Source organism: Malurus melanocephalus, unplaced genomic scaffold (genome assembly GCF_030028575.1).
Source record: "Malurus melanocephalus ecotype Western Australia unplaced genomic scaffold, MMel_1.1 scaffold_56, whole genome shotgun sequence".
NCBI lineage: Eukaryota > Metazoa > Chordata > Aves > Passeriformes > Maluridae > Malurus > Malurus melanocephalus.
This window is the reverse complement of record NW_026623288.1, coordinates 2,781,200-2,808,126: the sequence shown is the minus strand read 5'-3', so window position 1 is coordinate 2,808,126 and position 26,927 is coordinate 2,781,200. Positions and strand designations below refer to the sequence as shown.

At 45.9% G+C, this 26,927-nt stretch overlaps 1 protein-coding gene across 2 annotated transcripts; it reads left to right on the top strand.

Moving 5' to 3' along the window:
* The first annotated feature begins 3,947 nt into the window (after positions 1 to 3,947).
* On the top strand, positions 3,948 to 26,885 carry LOC130573319 (synaptotagmin-like protein 2). Of its 2 annotated transcripts, XM_057365677.1 has the most exons (16): positions 3,948 to 4,521; positions 6,631 to 6,782; positions 11,374 to 11,467; positions 12,565 to 12,655; positions 12,831 to 12,924; positions 13,541 to 14,668; positions 16,043 to 16,141; positions 17,979 to 18,070; positions 18,526 to 18,627; positions 20,476 to 20,645; positions 20,820 to 20,922; positions 21,553 to 21,714; positions 22,419 to 22,497; positions 23,065 to 23,164; positions 23,395 to 23,600; positions 24,691 to 26,885. In XM_057365677.1, the coding sequence occupies exons 1-16, from the start codon at positions 4,421 to 4,423 to the stop codon at positions 24,834 to 24,836; spliced, it is 2,919 nt and encodes a 972-aa protein (XP_057221660.1). In that variant the 5' UTR covers positions 3,948 to 4,420; the 3' UTR covers positions 24,837 to 26,885. The 2 variants fall into 2 exon arrangements, with proteins under 2 accessions (XP_057221660.1, XP_057221661.1); XM_057365678.1 differs by lacking the exon at positions 16,043 to 16,141.
* The last annotated feature ends 42 nt before the right edge of the window (positions 26,886 to 26,927 follow it).

The window sequence follows — 26,927 nt, the reverse complement described above, 5'->3', positions numbered from 1 at the left end:
CATTAAATGTCATGATATTATGACAATGAGCGTTATAATGTCAGTGTTTTGCCTGTAAAATGATGATAGCAATGCCTCTGCRTATTTCACTGACTGCAGAAGAAATCAGATGGGAGGAAGAATGGGCTTGGACCCTCCAGCATGAGACAGAGAGGCACAAGGCTGATCATGGACTCTACAGGTATTGCAGGTTTGGCACTTAGTCTTTCTGGTGCTGTTAACTACAGCATATATTGGGAATTGCAGTATRGCTGTGGGTGCCAGCACCACATCCATCATTCTCAATACAATGCTGCTCTTGCTTTTGACCTGCCCTGCAAGGGCTGTCTTGACTAATGAGGGTTCTGGGAAGTGTCCACRCATTGTAAAGCAAAAGGAGGTTATTTCCTTACATTGTGCCATGCTGTGTGATGAAGAGGTATGGACAGCAGCCTCTTCAGCTTGCTGCTATTTTCATTGGGCTATGAATAGTCTTGTGAGATCAGTGTTATCTGCTCCAGCGTTTGTTGTGCTTTGCATCAGGAGGTTTTCATATCTTTATTACATGGACCTATGTGCAGCTCCAGGTCTAAAGGGTGAGGTGGGTCTGGCTGGTCCTGCGCTCACCTGGGTGATGGAATGGGGCCCTGACTAGCGATTTGCCAGGCTGTAGTTCCTAAATTCCTCCYTCCCCTTCTTGGGGCGGTGGCCACAAGAAATCAAAAGCTATCATCACAGTAGGAGATGCAGCCAGTTATTCCACATGATGGGTCCTGCTGCTGCTTGTCTCCACACCCCCTCCACACCCAGTGTTTGTCAACACGGCTGGGCATGTGACCTTTGTGATGTTCTCTTCCTCAGAAAAGCAGTTAAATCTCTTGGACATTCAGTGTTCTCCTCTGCTCAGATCTATAGTCTTTCTGTAGCCATGATAACCCATTTTCCCCATCTGCTTTGTTGTGACAGTGGCAGGGCCCAGCAGGRCAGCTCCCTCTGTGCTGGGGTGTTGTGGTGGTGCAGAGCCCAAGGGCAGCCTGACTTTTCTCTGCATGGTGTGCCACAGGCTRTGGGCAGAAGCTGCTGATCTGGACAAAAACAATTTACTTTTTTATGACTCCCCGTTTTACTCCTGCCACCAGAGAGTAATCCTGACCCAGAGGGGTCTCCCACTGGCAGAAGGGAAGGAGAGTGCAACTTTCTTTGTGCTTGTRTGTTGCAGTTTGTCCAAAACCAGTTTACATCAGTAAGCTAAAATAGTGCTTGACTGAAGAGGTCCCAGTCTGGGGTAAAATCTGCCCCAGCACTGTGCAGTTACTCCCATCATTGCCCTACAAACCTGTAAGACTTTAGTGKTTCCCTTCCCAGCTGTTTACAGAGGTGGCAAGGCCAGGGCTGGGCAGGACACGTGGGAAATGTTCCCATCTGTGTGGGACCCACGGGCTCCTGGCTTTCCTCTGGATTTKTTGGTTTAGGTGTTTGTGTGACATTGCCCCTGTGGTGTCCAAACTGTCCATTATCCAGGCTTTGAGAGGGGAGAGGATTAAGTGTGATCTAAGCAGATCTGAGCAGTGTGGTGCTGCCTCGGGGATTGAGCAATTGGGGCAGTGGCGATGGTTGGAGCACTGTGCCTGCCCGATAATGTGCTGTACCTGTCAGGTGATCTTTATCCTGAATCCACTGCGCTTGCAGAGCCAGGTGAGCAGTKAACACACTCCTTTAATGCTCTGTACCTGAGCAGGTCATGGTGGGGTTCTGGTTTTGAGCCTCTGCAGTGCCTGAGACAAATACAGAGCACAGAGTAGAGGCTGCTGAGGCTCAGCCTCAGCAGGGACAGCCCTATGGTTGTGCTGCAGATGGAGAGCATTTCCCAGCCCTGTTTACTACTGCAGGTCAGGGTCAACAGCTTTGCAGCTCCAGCACAACCTCCAACAAAACACTTCCAGCAAAACACTTCCAGCAAAACCTCCACCTCTGGTGGAGCAGTCTTCTGGACCAGCTCACTTTCCCACAGCAGGTGCATCAAGTGGTTTGATTTTTAACTTTATAAAACAAAAGAAGGAGTTGGCTGTTTGGTTTCTGTTAACTTTTTGCTTCTAATGTAGCYGTTTCAATAAGATAAAACATTTTCATGGGAAAAAAAAGGCTCTTTACAAAGAAGTAGCCTTTATTTTTAATTGACTGCCATACTGATGAATAAATATGAGTCTACACYGAAAATATTTTCTGAAGTAGTTTCAGCCCACATGTCATGGGGTTTGTTAAAAATAAATAAAAGTTCTTGAGAAGAAAATACTGTGAAATRTCCCTAGATACCTTTTTAAAAATACAATCTGCCCCAGAAATTTCTGTGAATATCTTTGTAGAAACAGGATTGTGCCTGAGAGTCAGAGAGAGTAGATGGAACTGTGCATGGAAGTGCCATGCCAGGCTGGATGAAATGCATGTTTAAACAGTAGAGATTCATCAGGGCTTTTTATTATTGTTTCTTTTTAACTATTTAGAGTGGTATTGATAGTTTCTCAGATGATAAATGCTATAATGTAGTGTGACAAGCATAGCCATACTTGCCTAAAAGAAATAAGAAATGTTGTTTCCTATCCTCCAATAATTTTTTACAAAAAATTAAGAGTTTTTATGGCAATGCCTATTCCTTTTATGAGTCTTTTCATGCAGTGTTCTGTGGTATTTCTTTACAGACTTTACAGTCAGATGCTTATTCTTTGTTTTAACATGCACCATTACAAAAAAGGCGAACATTTGGGAATGTATCATCCGTAAAATAAGGTGWATCTGTGAAATTATGTCAGATGAGCCAAGTTCATCTGAAACATTTGTTCTCAGCTTTGGATGGGCCAGTTGGGGGAAGAGGTTCTCCTTGTAGAGACAGTCCARAGAAGAGACAGAAATGATGAAAATGCCAGCTGTGAGGAACCTGAAGGAGCTGTGGCTGGTTAATGTGGAGACTGAGGATACTGCAAAGGGTAAATTCCTGTGGTAGCTCAGRCAGACTGACACCTGTCAGGCAGATCGGGGTAGGCAATAGGAAGAAGTTTCTTGCTGGCAGCAAAGCACTGAAATAGGTGGCCTGAAAGGGCTGAGATTGGTATCCTCAAAGGGACAGATTAGASAGTAATGGTGATACAGGCCTTGAGGTTAGGGAATGGGCGTGATGACCTGCAGATCATGTTTGTCATGAAGGCTGGGATTTATTCATTTTTAATGATCTGACTCCCAAGGCTGTGGCTTTGGAGGAAAAAGCAAAGTGTCATGAAACTCACAGTSACTTGAAAGGTTTGGAAACAGTGGAAAAGCTGAGTGAGCTAGAAACTGCCWACATGGACAGGAGCAGAACTTTTGCTCCCTTGAAGGTGTGCCTTACTGCCCTCAAGTTGGCCAGGAGAGACCAAAAGGAGTAAAGTGGCAAGGCAACACTTGATTTACCTTTCCTCCACRCCCTGCAGCCTCTGGCCATTTTCACTGTCTTTTGAAACACAAARTGATCTGCACCAGTGGTGTTTGAATAGCAAATACCAGTGCAGCATAAAGCAAAGGGCACACATATTAGAAAGTGAGCAGCTCCTGGTATTTCATAGCATAACATGCAGCAGAAATGCTTGCAGGCTGCTGTTCTGTTGTTTTTTGATTGCTTTACAAAGGTTGAGGGCTTATCCTTGGTCTCATTTAGGGCAGAAAGAAATCAGGAGAAGAAGAACGGTGGTAAAAACCAAGCAAGCAATTTGGTAATTTATATGCATGTTTTGCTTGTAGCATGCTGAGTCAACTGTTTACCTGTTAGTAGGAAAGGGCTAAAATAAAATACTGTCTTGGTTAGGTTAATACCACGTGAGGAGCTCGAGGACAGGGAGGAAAGYAGAGCAGCTTGTTTTGGAACTTGTGCTGGAGAACAAATAAAAACCCCCAATGTACACATTCGGTTACCATATGTCACGCTTATCATAAAAGGCATCTCGGTGCTATTTCTTTGCAGGGATGCTTGAAGTGCACAGAGCAGACTTCCCTGTTGAGGAGAGCGCATGCCAGAGGTGCCGGGGTTGCCGTTGGTGAGATGAGCGTTCGTGCCTGTTGAGGCAGCCCGCAGCTCCTTGCAGAGCTTCCCTCTCTGAGTGACGCTGGCATCCACATCGCTGCAACCGWGCCTGAAGAAAAGCAAAGGAGCCTAATTTTGCTGAGAGAATTTTCCTGGCAGGGGAAGGCATGCAGTGCAGAGGGACGTGCCAGCCAAGCGCCTGGCAGTGCAGGTGCAGGTGCTAACGTGAGTTCCACCCAAGCCATGCCGTGGTGAATCCTCTCTCCAGCCGCGTCTTGCTCAGCACCAGGGCGGCTGTGAGGGGCTGCCCATGGCACTGCTGCAGCCTGGGCTGGATTAGTGCCTCTGTCTTTGCTCCAGCCAGCTGAAGAACTGAAGAAGATTGTAGGGAAGATGTTGGACYTGAGCTTCCTGACCGAGGAGGAGTATGAAAAGCTGATGAAGGTTCTGCAGAGAGATGCAGAGCTGAAGAAGAAGGATGGGGATCGGATCAGGTGAGAGAGYGTGTGGTAACAGCAGGATGTGAGCYTCCCTTGGGGGRATTTTTCATTTMTTTGAGAGRGGAGGGTGTGTGTGAATGTGTGCAACAAGGAGAGGTGCAGATTGCAGCAGGGCTGTCCCTTTTGCTCAGATCCTGATAGATCTTTTCATTGTACATCCTGCTTTCTCAGCCATCCTSCTGTCCCTGCTGTCCTCTCCTCAGGACTGCAGGACTGGACTCCTGAGCTAATCATCAGCCCTCAGAGATGCCAAGGGCAATCACCCCTTTCTGTTCTGSGGAGGAAGATGCYGATTTATTGGTGCYGGAGGTTTRAGAAGGGGAGTAGCTGCTACCTGGYTTTACTGACTCGGTAGCACAGAGAGGCCATAGTATGTTTTAAAATRAGATTTTACATCCCCTTCTCTGCTTTATGTGCCTTCATTGCTGTTTGAGATGGGTGTGTGTGCACCATCCACAGTGCAAAGAGAGGTGATTAAAGGCTACATGATCTGCCACAGGCTTGCAGGGAGCCRTTCCAGAGCCAGGGACTCTTGCTCAGTTCAGCTCCTTTGCCACTGGCCATCCTGGAACTCGGGTCTGGTTGATCAGGGTTGCTTGTTGCTGCTGTCACTTTTTAAATGCCARCCATTAGACCATCTGGGCTGACGGTGTGCACCAGGCTCAGGGAGCTGGCATTGAATCCTCCATGGCAAGAAATGAGTAGCTCAGTGAGTGGGGAAGGCACTGTGCCAGTTTATCCCAACTAAGGATGTGCGTCTTCATCTTGCTATTGAGCCAAAAAAAGAGTTAGCCCCCTGTAGGAGGGATGCTCAAGACTTGAAGGAGGAGCAGGAAGCTTTGCCACAGACTTCTGGGAGCCTGTGTGCCCTGGCCTCTGCTTGGAGGTGGGAGCTGGGGAAACAAATGGAAGCCAGAAGCTTGGACTTGGGGTGGATGTGTCTGCGTAAAAAAGGTGTTTGGATTATTTTGGTTTTGTTTCACTTCTCTTTGGAAGATGTTGCACAGGAGGCTTTCCCAGGAGGGAGTGAAGTGAGTTAGGTCCTGCCCAGAGCCCCTTGCTGCCAGTTTAGCTCCCTGCAGGAAGATGTGTTTGATTCCARCACAACCTGCCTGCTGGGCCAAATGAAGTCAATGGTATTTTCTTGATCTGGTGTCAAATAGGATTAAAAGATCSATTTCCTCTGGCCCAGCACCTTGAGACCCTCATGGAGGCAGGTGCAGCCTGGTCTAGGTGAGAGCTCCTGTAGAGCCCCCTGCACACCCTGCAGAGTCTTGAGCCCATTTATCCCATACCTGCTCCCTCCTGGCCTTTAGGCAGCCAAATGTGACCCTTCAAARCTCCAGGGTTATCTGGGGGTTTGCCCCATCTTCCTGCTGAGAACRGGGCTGAGGTGGGAGCTTCCTCTGGCCTCCCAGGCTTCACAGGAACCCTAACTGTGGTGAGCTGTGGGAGGCAGCTGATTCAGCAAGCCATGGTGGAAAAACAAAATGACTGGAGAAGGGTTAGAGTACAGTCTGGCAAACCACTGRCAGGTTTAGGTGCCAAAAACCAGCCCTGGGCATGCCTGAGCCAGTTACAGTAGGAAAAGCCATGCTCAAGAAAAAGCTAACCATGTGAGTGCCAAAATGGGCATGGCAGGAGTGTCCAGGGCGAATGCTGCAGGGACAGATTGTTTCCCTAAATATCATTATTTATTTCTGTGGCTTGCATCAAATTTGATCCAAAAGGCTTTGCTGCTCATAAAGAGATGAACAGACAAATAAAATGGAGAAGTGCAAGACAGACAAACAGCCCCACCCCTTCCTCAACCCTCAGGGCAGCCAAGCAAGCCGACAAATCTCCTTGCCAGGTGACTGATTTGRATTTGTGAAATTTGGAAGGGGTGAAAGCCTGTGTTTACAAGGTGCTGATCCYATTTCAGATAATGAATAAATCAGCTGCTGTTTTAATGCTGGTTTGGCCCTTGTGATTGCAGGGAATAGTCTCTGGGTCCTTCGTGGTGTCAGACAGGTGRATCCATGGACATGTTACAAAGAGAGCTCAGGGGAAGTCAAAACTTTGGAGATTTTTTTGATGTCTAATGCTCTTACTGACTTTCAGGCGGATGCAAGGCTCCATCAAGGATGAAAAGAAGAAGAAGTTTGTGACAGGTGAATGGTTTTCAGAAGTGAAGGCGAAACGGTTTCAGGAAGACTTGGAGGGACCGGATCTACTTCGGGCATCAATCAGAAGGAAAAAGGGCAAACTAGAAAGTGAGTATGTCAGTGTGCCTCTTAAGGAAACAAACTGATGGACCAGAAGAAAATGGTCCAGAATAGGAGTCTCKCTCTACTGAGAGTTTGTTGAGAAGCAGTCCCTGTGTTCTGATAAGRGGATTCTCAGCTATGTTTTCAGTACTAGAAAAACATCCCTTGTTATCAAAATCAGGGCCCAAAGGAAAAATTACAGCATGGCAGTGTACCAAGGCAAAACCACGTGCAGTGAATGCCTTTTCCCTACTTCAGCTTCTTTTTTTTCAAAATTTCTGTTTGTTAGAGGTCAATGGTATCATTTCTTAGAATAGAAATCAAAAGAGAAGGGGATGATGCAGGGCAGTTTCTGGCATAAAGCTGATATTTATGGGTCAAACACATCCTCCTGCTCCAACTCCTGAGTGGTCTGATGAGAGCTGCTCTCACAGGTTTCTGGGGTGGTGGGGTCAGTCACATCTCTGCAAAGGGAGACAGTGCCTCTCTCCTCCTGGCATATATTCACCCACTTGAGAGGGTYCATGYRTAGCTTTTTACATGGAAATAATTCMAAGACAAAATGTGGTTTTCCAAGTAAAACGGGCTTTGTGACCAGCTCTGAATGGCATCCAGGCTGTGTGCCACGGCTGGGGTGTACATGGGACCATGTGYTAATTGCAAGTAGATGTGCTGTGTGTTGTTGGATGTGCAGATAAACTTTCATGGTCCTGTGTAAAACAGATCAAAGCAGATTTGTGGGCTCAAAGCAAGAGAGCAGCCCTGTGTGAAACAAGCAGGGCCGTGTTTAGAGTCCAAATGTGGCCAGCCTGGAGCTGGAACTTTGTGCTGAGCATCTGTGCAGAGCAGAGCTGGGGATGATGGACATGAGGACAGGCCAGCTGCCCCTACAGCCCAGTGTCACACAAAGTCCTGGGTGATTTGTCAGGGTGGGCAGTCCCAGATCCTTGGCAAGCCTTGCTYCTGACAGGCAGCTCTAAKCAAAGTCTGCCACTGTCTCTAACACAAGGGCTCCATAGCTGGGCTCTGTTCTTTTGCAGTGAAGGCTACTGTCCSTGACAAAGGGGCATCTGTCCTGCACTCAGATGTCATCTCCAGCAGTTCAGCCATCTTCCCTGGGTCCAGCTTCCCATTTCTGCCGGGGGGGAGCAGCAGTATAGATCACTCCTCTGTGTGATGGGCCTCCTTGGCCAGGATGTCTCTGTAGCATGAACTGCCTGGGTTTAGGGTACCCTTCCTTGCTCCASATCACTTAGACACATTCTGAAAACTGAATGCTGACAAGGGACTTCACTGAGAGCCTCACTTTCTTTTTGCTCCTTACCTACCCCTGACAGCTCTCATAACTTAGCATAGATTCATTGGAGGCTCTTATGCAGAACTGGCCCATCATATTTCATATGAAGTTGCTTTTAACCTTGGTATTATGGATTCCTGATGTCATTGAATTTACTATTTTATTTTACCTCCAGAATGCTAAAACATATAAAACTTTTTCCATCTTGGCAGCATTGGAAGCCTGGCTTTTCTGCAGAGCATGCTCTGTTTTCTGAGAATGTGCACTTCATGCTTGCATGAAGGGGCAGAGCTTGGGCAGCCTCTGCCAGGGCCCAGATCAGGCAAATGCTCTGTCCCCTGCAGCCCAGCCACCAGCCTGCAGTGAATAGGATTGTCTGCCCTTTGCCTCGCACCCTTAGCTTGCTGTCACCTCRGGAAAGCAGAATCTGAAGTACTGCTGAGTTTGGATTTAACTCTTAGGGCTGATGTGCACATATGAGATGCCGTCTCAGGCCATCATGTAAAATAAACTCTTCACTAATACAGCAGTATTATGCAAGATATGTCATTGCACGTGCATTACTTAACTAATGTTGATTTAAGAAGGAAGAAGCAAATATTATTAAATTACTCTAAGAGTTGCATTAAGATTTAGCCTTTATTCCTTTTCAAACTTTTTTCCTTCCTTTTTTTCCTCTATTTCTATTCTCACACTTTGATAAAGCACAGGTATAACATGTGACTTTATTCCCTCCTCTTACTTTTTTCACTGCCATTTTACATCACTGTTGAGCATCAAGATTCTGCAGCTGRTATATTCACCTTAGATGAGATAAGGGCCTTTGCTTGCCATATTGACACCTTTTTTTCTTCATTTGGAATGATCAGTCATTCACCTCTGTTGGCTTTCAAGGTGAATATATCAGCTAAATGTGTTCGTTTAGTCAAATCTGTGTAACGTGTTCATAACTCCTGATTTAAGTCTTAAGTCTGTGTTAGGGAGTGAAATGAAAAAAATCCTGCATGGAAAAGCCCCATTGAGATAATTGCTGGCATTTCCTTTGCAAGGTAAGTGGGCTGAGGAAGGGTGGAAAATTGTGCTTGCAAAGGAAAATTCCCAGTGATCTTTTCTGGAGGAGGGTTTTAGCCTTCAGAAGGGAGGGTTGTGGGGATCTCTAAGGGTTTTCACAGTTGGCATTGATTGTAGTAGAAAACACTAGTCGTGGGGAATAATATGAATCTATAAAASAGATAGATACCCTATATTTAAACTATGGCCTGTAGAGCAGCACAGTTGGATGAATTTGATGACAACTTCTCCTTGAGTTTATGTGCAAAACTTGAGTGCTAAAAATCACCTACGAGAGAGACCATTTTATCCATCTGCCTYGGCAAACAAGTCCCGATGCACAGTTAGTTGTGCTTTTCCCAGGCACTGAGAATCTTTGTTTTAGAGTAATAGGAAATGAGTAAAAGTGTTAGRGCAGGAGTGGCTGTATACACATGTATTAAAATATATGTATGGACAAGTTAAACTGGTCAGGCCACTCCTAATTTCTGTTGGAATTTACTTCTTATGTTGTCTCATCCTAAAATTAGCCAAGGCATTTTGCTTGTCTTGGTGGATTATAATGYACTAAAATAGCTTATTTGTGTGCGGTGGTAGGAGCCAGGCATAGCTGTGTCAGTGGCTGAGCTGTTCTGCAGGGCAGGGATTTGGATGGGTGGAAGTGAAGATTTCCTGCTGCCTGTGCCAGCCAGGAGTGAAGAGCTGTGTCTGAGGGCGAAGTGTCAGTGAAGAGCGAGGATGACACGGTGCCTTTGCAAGGGAGGCGAGAAATGAATGCAGGCTTTGGTTGTCAAGGTCTTTGCAGCATGACAGGCGAAGGGAAATGTGGGAGCTCTCTGTTTTGTTCCTTTACTTCCAGCACAGCTACCTGCTGGCATCTCCCTCCCCCAGGTCTGAGGCAGAAGAGGAGGATGTGGCTCACTGTATCAATAAATCTCCTCAGAGTGCCTTCCCATGTCTGCACGTGCCAGGGTCTGCACATGCCACCAGCCTCAGGTTCTTTCTTCTAAAAAACATTCAGTGATGCTCCGTGTGCATCAGCATCTGCATGGGCAAAACAGTTCCTGTTTCAGAAACATGCTCTCTAAAACAGGCTCGTTCCTACACCACCAGATTCGTGATTTTCAGCAAGAGTGACTCCCYGACCTCCCACTGCTGTGGAGACCATGGGGCTATCCAACTGCCCTCTTCTGTGCATGTCAGATATGCAGTCCTAATGCAGACAGCTCTGAGCAGCAGCTGCTGCATCCCTGCACCTCAGGGCCAGGCACTGGSCAGGCAGCAAGATTGGGAATGCAGCATTTTTCTCCATAGGGATGTACAGACCAGGGGGAATGAATCTTTGGATATTCCTGCCACTTGCAGGATGACTGTGCTGATGCTGGGTGGTACCACACAGGCAGTGTTGAGTCTTGGCTGTAGCACTGGCCTGCTCTTGGGCCTCGTGTGGTTTTCCAACCAGATAACAAGCAAGGCTATACTAATTCATATCACTTCTGAATCCTATGAGCTTCTTTTTCTAGTGTATTGTTTAATGAAATATATCCTAAAATGGTTTGGTAGTTCTTGTAACAAGTAGATTTTCTCTTTAAAACAGATCTAGCTGCATGTGAATAAATACATGTAGATCTTGTTGAACAGACAAAGCTTAGTTTTTATTCAGTCTTTGAGAGTTTAATCCTTTTGGTTTTRCAGTAGCGAAAAAACCCATTTGCTAACAAAATATCAAATGCAATTTTATACCCCAGCAGCCTGCTGTAAAGGTTACTCTCCTCTATTGTTTTTTTCTTTGGGAGCTTAGAAGATATAGCTGAGYCTTATGCCAGTAAAAATAACAGGGATCTCCTCATTAACTGTATTGGCCTCCTCCTTTGTTTGCCAAGATCGGATGACTTGAGTCAAAACAGGAAATGGCTGAATTTAAATCCTGGAACGGATTAACTTTATTGACAGTCACGGCAGCATCCTGCAGGGGTTTGCAGCGATGTGATGGCTCCTGGAGCGAGTCGGGCATTGGGCAGCTTTGGCCTCTTGGACCGTGGGGTCTGGAAGTGCCTTTGCTGCCCTGGGGCCCCCCATCCATGGGGAGAGCAGGCAGAACCCCTGACAGCYCTCTCCTCTTAAACCCCCAGGGATTGTGCTGGTGGGACTCATTTTTATCAGGGAAAGCTTTTTCTTACCCCAAACACAACACACCAACTGTTATAAGTTTAATGAAATGTCGTTTCTCCTGTCCCTGTTACATTACAGATGAGGCCAAGGAGCACATCCAGATGGGTCTGGAAAGCAAAGCTGCCCCGAGTCCTGCCTTCCCTGAGCACGCTGCTGATGCAGGAGAGGGAAGGTAAYGCTGCTGCACTTGCAATGCTCTGGCTGCTGCTTTCCCTTCTAATGAAAATGGARTGCTACCCATTAAACCCTGGTCTTTAACTGAGTTTCCGAGGCTGTATAAGTAATATCTTCTATAGTATATTTTTAAGTCCTTCTTCCAGGAATTGTCAGAATATCAATCCACCCCTAATAATCAAGTGCTAATGTGCTTATCCCACAAAGGTCTTTTCCTGCATGATTTGATAAGGGATTAGTAAAATGGAAGCTGTCTCTAATGTCAGGATATGCTGGTTAGTTTTTCAAAGTAATTATGGTTCTATTTGTTTAATTTTTGCTATGGAGCAACACTAACAAAATGAACTGTTTGAGGAAACTGCTCATTTCCTGCTAGTGCCTACCTTTGTGTCCAGTGCTCAGCACTCTCCATCAAAGCTTGGTAGGATTTCACGTTGTGCTGACTGAGCAGAAAYATCCCCAAAAAGCACTCCAATGAACAAGTCAGTGACCTCACTCAATATCCGTGAACTATGGAGAAGCAATTAAAATATTCACATATTCATGTATTGTTGTTCCCATCTCATTTGCCTCTTTTTGTCAGCAGAATGAGAAATCATTCTTCACAGGTAGCAGTTGCTCCAGTTAAATATTAAATATGGGCCTTGACAACACTTGGAACCCTCTTGCAGCTGTGGGTGTTGTTTAATGAAGGATCCAGAGGCAGCAAGCCTGAGGTGCTTCTGCTTTGCTGGCACAACACCCAGTGGTTTCTTTTTCCTTCTTTTTTTTTTTTTGGGAGGGGGCGGGATGTGGGCATTTGGTTGAATCCTGAAAAGCTTGCTTTGTTTTTCTCGTTCAGTCTTAAGCAAGGCGCGGCCTGTTCTTCCTGGGCCATAGCATAGAAATGCATCTCTCTTCTGCATGGCCCTTGGGCTCTTCTGGCACTCCCCACAAGGGGAAAGTCTGAATAAACCTAGTGGTTGACACACATTGTTTTTATTGAGCAAGTTCTCTGTCTGGGCAAAGCTGAGGTGGTGTTGAAGACTGCCTGAGCACCCAGCCAGCACTTCATAACCACGTCCTCCTTGCCCAGGCATTTCTCTTCTCCCACAGATCCACTACGCCTACTTGTGAAACCACAGAGCAGAAAATTTTGCCAAAACCGAAGCCAAGACTTCCTGTCCACTTGTCTGCAACATACAAGGTAGTAGAGGCACAGCCTCTGTACTTTGTTTTGTTATTCTTTGGAGCTTCACAGAGTCTATAGCTACTGACAGGGGCTCCAAAGGCTGCCTGCCCTGGTGTTTCTGCTCAAATAAAATACGTTTTATCCAGTCTTTCCAGTATATATACGCTGATACAATTTGTTTTCTGTTCAGAGATCCAGCACACATGATGTCTCTTCCTCAGAGAGTGACTCTGGAACAAGTCCATTTGTGGCTGCAACAAACAGCTTTCATTTGTCTAAAAAAGGTAAGTTTTTTGTTCAGTGACCTATTGGTGTTTTTGTTATTCAGCATCAAACACCAAGAGACAAGATGCTTTTYACTGTGTGTACAAATAAATAACAAAAAGCACTTTGGCATTTAAGAATGGGCTGCCAACATTTGTATGAATTACACTCAGGGCAGCAAGGACCGAGGCAAAAAGCAATCTAATGACTGAAACTTCTCCAGGCTCTCAGTACATTTTAGACTGAGTGCTTGGCTCTSAACTGTAATCCAGAAGAGAACTTACCCTCTCTTTCCAGCCTTGAATGTATAGTGTAGTTTTGGAACACAGCAAATAGCCAGTAGTGAAGCTATCAAATTGAAAGGGAAGCTGCAAACAAATCCACAAGTCACAGCAACAGTTTCAAACACAGTGGATTTTTTCCATGCCCTGTTCCAGGGAGAAGGACTGGGCTTTTCAGAGCTTTCTTCAGATGGAAGGAGGCTTTTTAGATTCTGAATATGGAAGAGAATTTGGAATACATTGATGATTTCTGAAAACTCTCCCAGCTTCATATTGAGAAATCGCAGCCCAGACTTTCTGGGGAGATGGGGTGTGATGCAGTGGGACAGGCTCTGAGCATTTGTTGTTGTTGTAGGTCATGGTGTGTCTCCAGTGCCCACCAAGCTTTCAGAGGAGGCTGTGCCTCAGCCCAGCACTGCAGCTGGAGAGGAAACTCTTGATGGGGCCACCAGCACCACAGAGGAGCCAAAAACTCCACCTGAAGAAACTTACGCTCCCAGCAAGATACCAGTTAAGAAGAGACCAAGCAGAGCTTTGCTCAGGTGCGAGCAGTTGGTGAATCATGCGGGGCCAGCAGAGAACAGCCTGGCAAAGAAAGCGCCGCAGGTAATGCCCAGAGCACTGCCCTCAGAGCGYGAGAGCAGCCAGGCCGGTAAGCAAGGCGAGAACTACACCATCTCATCCATGACTAACAAAGAGGAGGACATCGGCCTCGACCGCGAACACTTCAGGAACCTGAAGAACTTTTGGGAGAAGGGAGCAGACTCCGTGGCCGCGGGGAGCGCGGCAGCRGAGCAGGGCTGGGCCGAGGCGGACGGCCGGCAGTTCAAGCTGTGCCGCTCGCTCTCTGCGCACTCAGGGCAAGGCCAGGACGCTGAAGAAAAACCTGGTGCCTTCACCAAAACAAGGACCCCCTACAAAAGGACAATAACGCTGTCTTCTAGTGAGGAAGAGCCGAGCTGTGCCACTCCTGCGAGGAAGGGCTCCGTTTCCCTCGCTCCCAGATCCCCGTACGCCAAGAGCACGGGCGGCCTGGTTACAAGAAATGACTCGCTGAGTGAGGGCGACGGGAGGCTGCTGCWGCCAGAGCAAGAGAAGGCAGTGCAGCACTGCTCCAAGAAATCCAGATTGCCTGTGCGAGCGCCTTCCCTCACACTGGAGTCACCTAGCCGGGATGTGTCTGGCAGCGTGCTGGAGCCAGGGACGCCCACGGAGGAGCTGGTCATGGCACAGGAGCGCAGGACCACAGCAAGATCCATGACGAGCAGGGTGCAGATACTGATCGAGCCTGTGCTCACAGATGGTGAAAGTGATGGTGAGGAAGGGGRAAGAGAAAGATGTGATTTGGGCACTCATGACAACATGGAAATTAATGGAGAGCTTCCTGAGGAAAAAATGTGCGAGTCTTCAGACCAGCCAACACCCGGTGAACCATCTGGAGAGAGAGAAGCCGTTCAGGGAATAGACTCAGCTGTTTACTCAGGTACTGAGGGCTGTGGCCACACCCTATGAAATCTAAATAGAGAGCCATCCCTAGGCCTGTTTCCTCCCTAACCCTTCTGCATTTTTCACATTTTCTTCATCCATCCATTTACCTTGCATTGCAATTTGTGCAGAGTTAGCTAGTGTGRAATGATTCACAAGCAGCTCTGGGAACAAATCCTGTGTAGCCTAGTGCAAGAGTAGAAGGGGGCAGTGCCATGTTCCTTTGCTTTCCTCCCCAGCCCCTGTGCCTTAACCTGCAAGCACCTCACCTTGGTACAGCCCTGCACTACCTACAACACATCATGGAAACTCACTTTGATTTCGCTCACTGGCAAGGTTATATTTTCTTCAAATGTAGGACTGGAGGAATTCCTTAYAGTTGTAGAGATAAGTCTAAGACAAATAGAAGAAATAAAATGTGAAGCAAAGTGTTTAATGAATACACTGGCTCTTAGAGTACTTTGATATAACCACTGGCTGTCAGTGCTGAAATGACATTTTGGGTCTTTTTGGAATGCACAAGTCAATTTTGATACTAAACTTTAAGCAAAGCAGACTGAATAAGGAGTCTGATCTTTCTGGGTTCTGATACCATGTTCTCAGCTGTGGTGGTGTCAATAATATCACCATTTTAGCAGCCTCTTTCTCTGGGTTTGATGGGCTCTTGTAGTGGCTCTTACTATGAAAAAAAATGGTCATTTGCAATTCACTTTGCATTTGSGCTTTGATTACACAGACCTCTGCTCTGTTCCAAGAAAGACCTACAGAAAGAGGGCATCTTACCCCCTTTTTCCAAATTTCCTGTCCTCATGTACCTGGGTAAGACCTGTTTGAGAGGATTTTCCACAGACTCATTTTTATTTTTTGATTGTGTCATTTCTTGGCTTGTTTCCTGCCTCATAACATTCCAATGAAAATCCTGAGTTACACTTCAGGTCAGTGCAAATATTTTCTTTATGGAATATTTCGGGTTGTGAAAGACATCTAAGATCTTAAAGTCCAATCATTTATACACCAGATCATTGTAATATTTCTTGAGACTCTTTCCTTTATTAATTTGTTCAGTTCAGGATGATATTAGCAGATGTCTGTGTTTCATGGAAGCTCTTCATAAGAGCTAGTCTGTCTTGGGGACTGGGATAATCCAGTATTACATTTCCTGACACCGTGTGAAGAGCTTTTCTCAGGGGGGACATCAGAGCACCCAGATGATTGGAGAGCAGCCCAGTCGTGTTCCATGTGCAATGGAACTGCAGTTTAGCTCCAGGCAGAGCGAACAAGGGAGGCACACACACACACACAGGCTTGTTGACACACTGCCCATTCCTGTTTATTTATTTACCATGTTGATTTGGCTTTTCATGTGTTCCAGAGGAAGATGGGGATCATTCTGCTGCTGCTCAGGCACTGGCCCGAGCAAATAACATTAATCTTGCCAAGAGCATGGTGAACATTTACACGACCACAGAGAGTGAGTAACATCTTTCTTTCTTTTTTGGTTTACATTTGCTGAAGGTAATATATTATGCCAGGTTTTCATCACCGTGCTTCTGTGCATGTACCAGGCTAGGAAAATGACATATTGTTTCATCATCAAATTAGAGAGTTTATAGTGCCTAAAATTAAATTCAGAGCCAGGAAATTGCAGCTAGATTGATGGCTTGTTACTTCAGTAAAAACATGAGGGCTTCAAAGTGTTGGCAAGAAGCTTGAGCTCGTCTCTCCTGTTGCTGCACAAGGGCAGCTTTGGGAGCTGCTGGCAGCCTGTGGATCAATCTGAGGGGCCAGACCTGGTGTTGGCATGCAAATTGTGACACAGATTCCTGCTCATGAGGCTTCTCCCCTCAGCCAGAGCAGAGCCCATGGCTGGACTGATGTCCCCAGCTGCCAGCTGGGACATATTTTATGGTGACAGTCTCTGYCTGAGAAACCCAGAGAAGAAAAAGCAGCAGCCTGCCTGAAGAAGCCCAGAAAAGCTGCAGCCATGGAAAGCGCCTGAGGGAAGGCAGCGGCAACTTCTGTGCCCAGGAAAGGCAATGACAGTCCCCAGAGGGTGAAAACTGGCAAGCCCAAAATGACAGCTAAGAGCTTGCCTAAAAGGGAAGTGGTGAGGCAAGGCTGCCAGGACTGAGGTGAGAAGGATGGGAAGGCAATGCCCAAGGAAAGGTGAAGCCACTTAGARGCTTTGATTGAGCCAATTTATGTCCAATCCCTGGTTCTGGGAGGGAGGACAGTCCCCTCTGGGGCTCTGTCAGAGGCAGCTTGCAGCCAGGTCACAGTGCACAGCTGGGTGGCACCTCGTGCCAAGCACTGTCCCATCATGTGGTGCAGGGCATGTCACAGGGCACAGTGACTCAAACCTCCAGGCCCCACATTCCTGTTTGGGTATGTGGTCCTCACACACACAACCAATATTTCAGCTTCTGAGCCCCAAACCTCATCCTTGGAAACCCTYCTCTAGAGTTTGCAGTATAGCAAAYCATCTGTGGAGAGGGCTWGGTACCATTATTTRCTCAAGGTTGGAAATAAAACCAGTAAATATCAAATGAATGGTAAATGAAGAAGCTCTTGTGCATTTTGAGCACCAAAGAATGTATCATCATGCCTAACGTGCTAAACAAGTGTGTATATGAACATGAATGTTCTTTTCAAACAGAAAAATTTCAAAATTCTTCTGGGATGGAGAAAGTAATCTTTAAGAGACTAACTGGGAGAGTATAAAGATAGAAAAAAATAGGTTTTAGTGAGACATACAGACAGTCCAGTAACCATCTTTCTATTGACAGGTAGCTTTCTGAATTGTTTCATTTAGATAATCTGGCTATTGCCCACCTCTGTGTCTATCAGACAYATTTGAGAGGTGTATGCAATGGTGAAATTTAATGGTGAGTTTAAATATTTCAGTGCTCTTTTGTAGAAGGCAATGCACTATGAGATAAAAATGGGRAAATGATTGGTTTCTTTGACAGGGAGACAGATTTGTGCGATTTTAGTGTAAGTGTACACAAAGCAGTCAACATCCAYGTCCTTGTGCTGATAAGGGCATTAAATGAGCCACTAGAGGGAGTTCCACACTCCCACACAGTGAATGAAGACAGTGAAAATAGCTCTGAGATGTTAATTAGCAGTTTTTGTCTTGGGGAGGATCAGCTTCAATGACAGGTGACACAGACAGGGCAAGTAGGTGGTACTGCAGTGCCTCCCACAAGCTTTTTCTCCTTCTTTTGCTCTTAAACAAAAGTGTGATTTTCTTGTATTTTCCTGACACTGACGAGCTATCTCGATGCCTTTTTTGTTTGTACCTGCAGCATACAATAAACCTCATTTGATACCACATCAATTCCTTGAACCCGAAAGAGTCAAAGAGCTGAGCAGATCCTCTCCTCTCCTGTTGTCTGAGGTGGGTTGATGCCAGAAATGGCTGAAATAGTGTTCACAGCTTTCCCTGAGTGGCCGTTGGTTTCAAGAGAATGTTTCTCCTGGCCACCAACATGAGTGAGCATGCCTTGGTTATGCCATGAATAAATGAGAAAAGCCTTGAGAGAAAAGCCCCCAGTGACCCAGAGCAGCTGTTCCACCCTGGAGGAGTTCAGGTGCTTCCCTGTGTCTCAAACCGCGCTGTTGTGTGCCCTTTCCAGAGCCCAGGCGGGGCGTGCAGCTCTGTTTGGAGGCAGTTAATGATGACGTTCGGTGCTGGTTGGAGGGGATGCCCCTGGGGAGGCTCCCTGCACTCTCCTCCGCTCTCCTAACCTGATCTCTGCTTAATGGGACTCTGCTGAGCAGTTGGGTTTTCTCTCTAGTGTTGCAAAGTGCTCGTKCGGCAGAGCTCAAAGATGCTTCTTATTTTCTGAGCAGACTGAATCAGACACGGCTTCGGAAATCAGCTTCCAGCTGAACAGGCACAAAAAGACACCCAGCATTGGCAGCCACTCGTCCGACATGGCTTCTGTCTCCTCGGTAGGTACCGAGCGCCGGCGGCTCCTGCACAGGGCTCCTCAGTCGGATGCAGTGACGCTGCATTTAGGCTGGYGCTGCTGATGTGGCCTCTGGAGTATCCTGTTTCTGCAGGGCACATTATTAAAAGAACAGCGGTGATTAATTACCTGGGTTTAAGGAGTGCATCCAGGTACCATCTCAAAATAGAGACCCACCGAGGCGTTGTTGGCTAAATTCCTATAAGTGACAGCCCCCACCCCCAGGAATGGATGCTCGGAATCCTGGTAATGCAGAAGGTGGGGGAGCCTTTTCTAGGTGGGAAAATCAGGCACACGGCTATTAAGGGACATGTTTGTGGTTCAGGACTGCAGATGGGTGTCCGCTGCAAGCTCATCTTTTATCAGCAGATAAAAGCTTAGGAACTCAGAGTCGGACAGCGAACGCGTGTTTTGGGGCTTCAGCTTCTAAGGAAAGCTGAAAAAAGCTGAATGTATTCATTTGAGTGTTTTTAAAAGATTCCTTAGAGACAGTATTTGGGGAGGGAGCTGYTTAAAAGTGCTTGAATTTGCTGTGTTACTGTTATGGGTTTCTCCAAGGTGTATATTTGAGATTTAAAGAATATATGTGAAGCAAAGCTGGTAGGGAGAGGTCATAAATGTAGATCAATATGTCAAAACCTTTGGGGCACACGAGTTCTTCTAATTTGGAGCATCCGGGAGCTGAAAATGAGTCCAGGTCATACAGGCGTTGTTGTAAATCTCATTCAGGATTCTCTGAGTGGTGAGTGTCCTGATGGGATGGTGGATGCACCTCCAAGGACTGACAGGAGATGTTCAGCCGGTTTTTGGAGGTTGTAATAAAATTCAGAAYCAAAGTAAGTAGGGAAAGACAGAAGAATTGGGTTAATTACTAGGAAAGTTTTTTGATAAATGATCATGACTGTACCACAGAAAAGTGGCAAGAGGGTTAATGATTTGCTTTGTAAACAGCATTAGCTTTTATGATATCCTGTCAGGAATCATGAGTGATTGGTRCAATAGAAAATTCTCTCATCTTTCTGGAGCTGAGCTTTGCTTGTGCTTCATAACTTCCCACCAGTGAAAGACAAAGCCTTGAAAAAAAAAAAAAAAGCCCAAGTTGACTGGGAAAAATGCAATTCGTTCTGGGTAAGGAAGTAACTCTTTGGCACATAACTCTAGATCTGTGTCTGGAGAAACCTCATGTTCCTGCGCCTTTGGGACAAGTAGATGCACACARGCTGTCTCTGATGGGACAGGGGTTCTTCAGGACAGGGCTGTATCTGTTTTGTGTCACTTCATGCACATTGCAAGTAACAGACAAGATAGTAATATTCTTCCTACATTTCTAGTCTGATAGGGTTATTAGCCTGTTTTTTAAAATGGATTGACAATTGTATGATTATATATCAACCTGAAATGACAAGTTCTTATAAGATAGTTCAAGTTCTCTCAATATATTTATTTCTTAGTGATGAGATTGGGTCAGGATAGCAGTTGTTTGTGCTGTAAGCATAGGGAAGAGACTTCTGTGATCCCCCCACTAATATTTGAGTCTATTTCCCAAAGTTTTGGGAATCAGGAGTGAAAAAACTTCTTTATTTCTTGAACATTCAATGCTTCTGTCCTGGTCTAGGACAGCACATCCTTGTGAGACCTCTGTTCAGGTTCCCCAGCCCTGGCTTGTTTGAGAACAGCCACAGCTGTGAACCATCTCTGTGTCAAGGACACCACACTGCACGAGGATGGGAATGCCAGATAATTTCTCTGGGAATGCACTTCTGACTGTCTTTTTCCAGAACCAAGTCAGTGCCTGTTTCAGTGGCACTGATCTTGCTCTTCCCTCTGGCAGGTGAGTGGCAGTGTGCTCAGTGTCTACAGTGGTGATTTTGGGAGTGTGGATGCCCAAGGAACTGTGGAATTTGCCCTAGACTATGATGAGAAGAACCGGGAGTTCCAGGTGCACGTGTCCCAGTGCAAGGACTTGGCTGTAGTGGATGAGAAGAAAGGCAGATCTGATCCGTGAGTGATGTTTTGGTGCCTTGTGATTTCTACATTGCTGGATTTTGTGTTCTGGAGGATTWTTATTTTCTTTAAATGTCATGGTTCCTTCCTTCATTCCTTCCTGCCTGCCTGCTTATTAGAGAGTTTGGCGATGTAGGGCAATATCCAGCTCGAGTTTGTGTTCTTTTCTAGGTATGTTAAAACTTACCTGCTCCCAGACAAAGCTAGGATGGGTAAGAGGAAAACATCAGTGAAGAAGAGGACAGTGAATCCCATTTACAATGAGGTGTTACGGGTAAGAACAAACACACGCTCTGGAAACCTCTGTTGTAGTAGGCACCTCTGTCAGGCAGGTCTGGAAAGATTTTGCCTTCTTGGCCAGATCTTTTGCCTGCCTCCTGCCAACACTGCACTGCTCTTCCCTGGGATGTGTGAGGCCTGGGATGGTTTCTCTGCACCCATCTGTGTGGTATCCAAGATTTCTCTGCCAAAACCACGCAGCAATCTTTGCATGCAATAGGGACCTGCAGTCAGAGCAAGGGCTGTTTGTTCTCCCCTTCCCTGGAATGCAGTCACARGGCATGGGACTAGTAAGAAAGGTCTGCATTATGTGATCATACTCATCAAAGCATAGAGGATTAGTTAACAGTGCCCAGGCCTGTGTTGATAATTCTTGGAAGAATATTGGTTTTGCCCTGTGATGAATGGAACACCAGGTTTCCCTGTGCTCAGCAGAAAATCTTTGTTGGGGTAGTAGTATTGCTACAGGACAAAAAAAAAAAGTGATGTTCAGACTGAAACCAGTCCATTGGCAGTGCATGTGTGGGGTGGTTTGAGTGTCTCAGAGCCTTCTCAAGRTTTTGAGTAGTTTGTGAAAGAAACAGGAGACAAATTTGAACCACCTGACTTCTCTTTCTTCCTCTAGTATAAAATAGAGAAAATGGTATTGCTGATCCAAAAATTAAATCTCTCTGTTTGGCACAATGATCCATTGGGACGTAACAGTTTTTTGGGGGAGATTGAAATAGACTTGGCCAGCTGGGACTGGAGCAACAGGAAACTCAACTGGTACCCACTGAAGCCCCGGGTAAGTGTGTTTCAGCTGCAATCCTGCTTTCCAGCCCAGCCCTGAAGCCCTGAGGATGGCAGAAGTCCTTCCTGACTCCWCGGAGCTCTTTGGGTGTGGTAGAGCAGAACAACCTGAGCTGTACTAGGGAACAACCCCTGGACACCTTAGTGCAGTTCAATGCTCAGTCCAATGGCTTCTCGGGTCTCTCTTGCTGACTGATCTGTAGGGACACTTTCATAAACGCAATCTGACACTAATGACAGCAACTCTGACATGACTTTGCTGTGCTCTTCACTCACATGGAGACTGTCCCTTAAAAACAGACAGCAGAGTACTGGGTGAAGCAGCTGACATGCCTTGACAAGTAAATACTCAGGTGCCACTGTTTGTAAAGCATGTACAGCTTCCTGTGTGCTTCTGGATTCACAGATCTGAGATCCCTTTTCAGCAAATAGAGGACATTTATCTTTCAGAACCAAGATGCTTATATCCAGTTGGACATGTCTGAAAAGGCAGCCTTGTCCTCTGAATCCTCAGGCTTTTGGTTCTGAGACTGAGTTTGAGAAAAAAAAAAAAACCCTGTGGTAGGAGCTGCCCTATGAACAGGCTGCTCCAGCTATGGAAAATCAGAGTTTATCCATTTGTGCTGAAGTTAAAAGCTGTTTGCATTGCTGTTTTTCCACAACCCTTCATTTAGTCAGTCATAACTCTCTCTGTTTCAGAGCCTTTCTGCTGTTAATGGTGTGGATCATCGAGGAGTGATGAGTTTGTCCATTAAGTACGTCCCCCCTGGAAGCCTAGGTAAATGTGGTTCATGCATTAAGGACCACTGCCCATGTGCAAACACACAGCTTGCAATGCCTCATCTGCTTAGGGGCTGCTTAAAGGGGAATCTCATTAGAGCAAAATCTTAGAGATCAGCACAAAGCCACAACSAGCAGTGTCTGACAGCACTGCCTGCAGCCTACATCTGATTTTCACATCTGGTTTTACTGAGGAAGTGCTGGGGAGAGAGGAAGTACTCAACAGCCTCTAACTCATCAGCTGTTCTGAGCACTGTGGGCACTGTAGGGTGTTGTGATGTCATAGCAGCACAGAACCCATGTTACTGGGTGYGGGGCAGGCATAAGATTGGGTTGGCTCAGCAGTTCCTTCTCCTTTCCTGACTGAAACAGCCCTGGCAGGTTGTGTCAGGARCCTCTGCACTGGCAGGAGTGATGGAGCTGGCTGCAGAGCTGAGACCCCCAGGGAGGGGCAGTGAGCACAGGGGAGCTTTGGGGGACCCAGGGTACCTGGAGAGCAGGTCTGTCATTCTGTGAGCTGTGGCTCTGACTGGCATGACAGGTTTGCTCTTCACCTAAATGGCAGGGCCCAAGAATCCTCCCTCTGGCGAAGTTCACATCTGGGTCAAAGACGTCAAGGACCTGCTGCAGTTGCGTCCGTCTGGAGTTGACTCCTTTGTGAAGTGGTGAGTGCCTGAGCACGGTGCTGCTCCTGCTTTGTGTCCACACAAAGAGCTGTGTTTCCTTCTCACGCTCACCAAGCTGTGCCTCCAGACTGGAAAGCTTTGTGTGGCACTGGGAGAATTGTAGGGGAGAATTGCCCTTGTTATTGTGGCCAAATTAGGAAAATTCTCTCTGTGATAAAGCTCTTGGTCAGCATTCAATGCTTCATGTTGTGTTTTTTCTCCTCTCAAAGCTATGTGCTTCCAGACACCAGTAAGAAGAGYTACCAAAAGACCCGAGTCATAAAGAGAGACACAAACCCTGTTTTCAATCACACCATTGTGTACGATGGCTTTCATACCGAGGACCTGAAGGATGCCTGTGTTGAACTCACTGTGTGGGATCATGAAAAGCTTACCAACCATTTCCTTGGAGGAATCAGACTGGGCCTTGGGACAGGTGAGTAKTTTCCTTTATATTAACTCAATATAAAGTTACCAGTGCTGAACCACAAGGTGAAGTGGGAAGTTACAGAGTATTTTCCTGTTGAGGAGAAACCAGGGATAAGGTGTCTCAGTAGGTGGTACCTGCACCTTGTCRTGGATGGATGGGGCCCTGGTACCATGGTAACAACCCTCTGCTCCCACATTTTCTGCCAACATCAGATCTGAGGTCTGGCAAAACTCAAGAATCTCCTTGGGTCCCTCAGACAGGGCTCCTGCTGTTACAAGAAAGCAGGCTGCATGACAAACCACCATTATACTGGTKCTCCTCTCACAGAGGAGTGCCCTGGGTGGACAGGAATGTCACACGGGACAGCACCACCTGGTGACTGCCCAGCCTTGAAGTGCTCTCTGAGAGATTTCACCATGTTGCAATCAGGGGTAACTGTTCCTTCAGGGACAAGGTTCATGGTAGCTGGAAGGTCGGCCTTGCAAGTGCACCTGTGGCTATTGGATTTGCTTCTGTGTTCTCTGTTTTCAACCTCTGATGTCASCAGGAGCATTATGAACTCTCCAGAGGGATGGGGAAACAAGAATAAGACATAAAAATACGAAGTCCAAGATTAGCTGTGATCTAAATTTAGACTTCTGTCTCATTGACAAGTAATTGGCACCTGAAGATTTGGTTGAATTGGAATTGATATACACACTTTTCTGCTATGGTATGTTAGATTCCTGTAGAAAKGAAACAAGAAAATTTTGATGAATACTCCCCCTTGTCCACAAGAAAATCTTTAAAGGGGAAAACCAAAGACCTTTAAGACCTTCTTTACCATTTTAAAAGATGCTGAAAGGGCTTGAGCCCAGTATTGCTTTCCTTGGCTGGTTATGTTTARGGTTCTTGCATTTTCTGGCTTTGCAGTGACTTCATTCTGAACTGTGTGTAGAATGGACATTTGCAGAAGAGCAGGAGGTGCTCAGGTTGCAGCTTGCTGAGGGGAAGTCAGCATCTTTTATGTTAAGGCACTGCCTACAGCAGTTACATCCCTCTGAGTATTTTTGCACTGAGCTCTGTGTAGCTCCTTAAGTTTTCTCATTCTTTTCAGGTTTGAGCTATGGCATCTCTGTGGACTGGATGGACTCCACACAGGAGGAGGTGGCCTTTTGGCAGGAGATGATGTTGGCTGCCAATGAATGGATCGAGGGATTGCTGCCCCTGCGCTCGCTGGCAGGGAGGAAAAAACTGAAATAACCCATCAGTGGTGCCATAGACATGCTGGATGTGTTCATTAGAATTAGGAAACTTCCTCCACCGGGGAGAAAGAGACCATCCACAGGGCTGCAAGTGTGAGGGTAAAAAGGTAATTAATGGACATCACCTTGGAGGTGTTAAGTACTAATCCACTGACAGAGGACATGGAAGATGCCAAACTGATGCTACACTTGATTTTCACCAAGAAGAAACTTAATCTGCCTTTGTTTAAACATTTATGCATTTGAATTCCATTAAGCTCTGGGAACATTGGCAGAAGGAAAAGGAGATATGGATATTTTATTTTTTTGCTGTTTCTTGTGCCATTTTTTTCTGTGCGGAGATGTAGTTGTACTGGAGCAGCAGCATGGTATTATTCATAATCCCAGCGAGGGGTACACTTTGTACTTGGTGTACAATTGCTCCAAGTCACCAGCACAGTGTGACAACAGGAGCTTTGCATTTGTCACTGTGATAACACCTCTTTAACGTGAGGAAAATTGAGTTCCAAGGCGCATCTAAAGAAAGAGAGTACTATTTGCAGCAGAAAATGAAGCATCCTGAGAGGATGACAATGAGGAATTCAATATATTAATTTCTTTCTGCTTTAATCTGAAAGAGTGCAARGATGGTCTTACAGCTTGTGGAATTTTGCAAGCAGGGTCGGCTTTCCTGGCTTTCCCACAGGCTTCCTCAGTGACCTCAGGCARGTTTCTTTGTGAAAAGAGAGTTTGAGTGCAATATAAACTAAAGTGTTTGCCCAAATGTAAAATATGGTTACATTACTAATGGGCCTAATCACACCTTTGCAATGCCTTGTGTTTAAAACATTTCAATATGAACTAGTGATGTAGAAGACATTCTCATGTTAGCCTGGCACCAGGGGTCAGGGATGAAAGGTCAAAAGCACACTGGAATGCAGGGGATACTGGGAGGTGKTGGGAGAGGTAGGTAGAGAGTGAGTGGATGTGAAAGGGAGCTGCACAGCTACACTTTCCTGGGGGTCTCCTGCCTCTGCATCCCCTGCTGCCCTTCTGGTCTTCCTTTCACCTGATGCCTGTCAGTGAGCTGTCTGTGTCTGGATTTTCCCTTTTGCCAGTAGCTTGCAAAAAMCCTTTTCACCTGGCACATTGACTGTGGCAGAGTGGTGTTGTGAATAGATTTTGAATTGCAGCTTTGTAATTTCTATTTTGGATGTACATATTGTGATTAAATAGAATGTTTTTCTTTAGTCATCAATTGGTCTTCTTGTATCTATTTTTATTGTGCTCTAAATAACAAAAAAAAAGCAAGCAAAAAGGTGTTAAATTTTGTTGTGTCAAAATRAAGCATTTTTGCCAAAGGGTAAGTGAAATGTCATGAGGAAATATTTTTTATAACTATTCCACTTTAGATTTTGGTTCTGTGATTATTTTGATGTTCTTTAATGGATTGATTTTGTTTAACTCWAGCCTCGTGTGAATTTTCAGTTCAGCAAAGATGGCTGTAAATAAATGAATGGAAAAATGTACGCCTAGAGAAACAAGACTTTTTCTTTATATGGAAACATTTGGGAGATAATCAGCAGCTTTAATGGGAAGAAATAAAGAATTAAAGTGGTTTTGCAGTTGGAAAAAGACAATACTTGGAAAAGTACCAGTCACAGTAATAAAAGCACTAAGAGAGAGTCCACAGAGCAACAGAATTAAGCAATGACTGTCTAATGAAGGAACTGATATATCTGTAACATGTCAGGTCAAAGATATTTTGTATGGGCTCCAGCCTGACATGTTTTGTTTACCAAGATTTGGTCATTTTTGTATGTTTGTGGGATAAAATAACAGTACTGGGCTKAAGCTGAGAGCTTTAAAAATACTGYCTTTACCTTAGATGCAGCACATGTGACTATTTGTACATAGGTATAACTGGAGCCCTGGTCATAGGGGTGGTGGCTTGTTGCAGTGAAGTCACCCAAGGGGGTGCTGCTCTCCTCCCCAGTGCTTCCCTGTCCTCAAGGAGGAAGATGTTYCTGGGGCAGAATTTCTGCTGTGCCTGGGAGTGGTTGGTAATGCCAGAACCTTTGTGTTGGATAGATCCGGGTCTCTTCCTGGT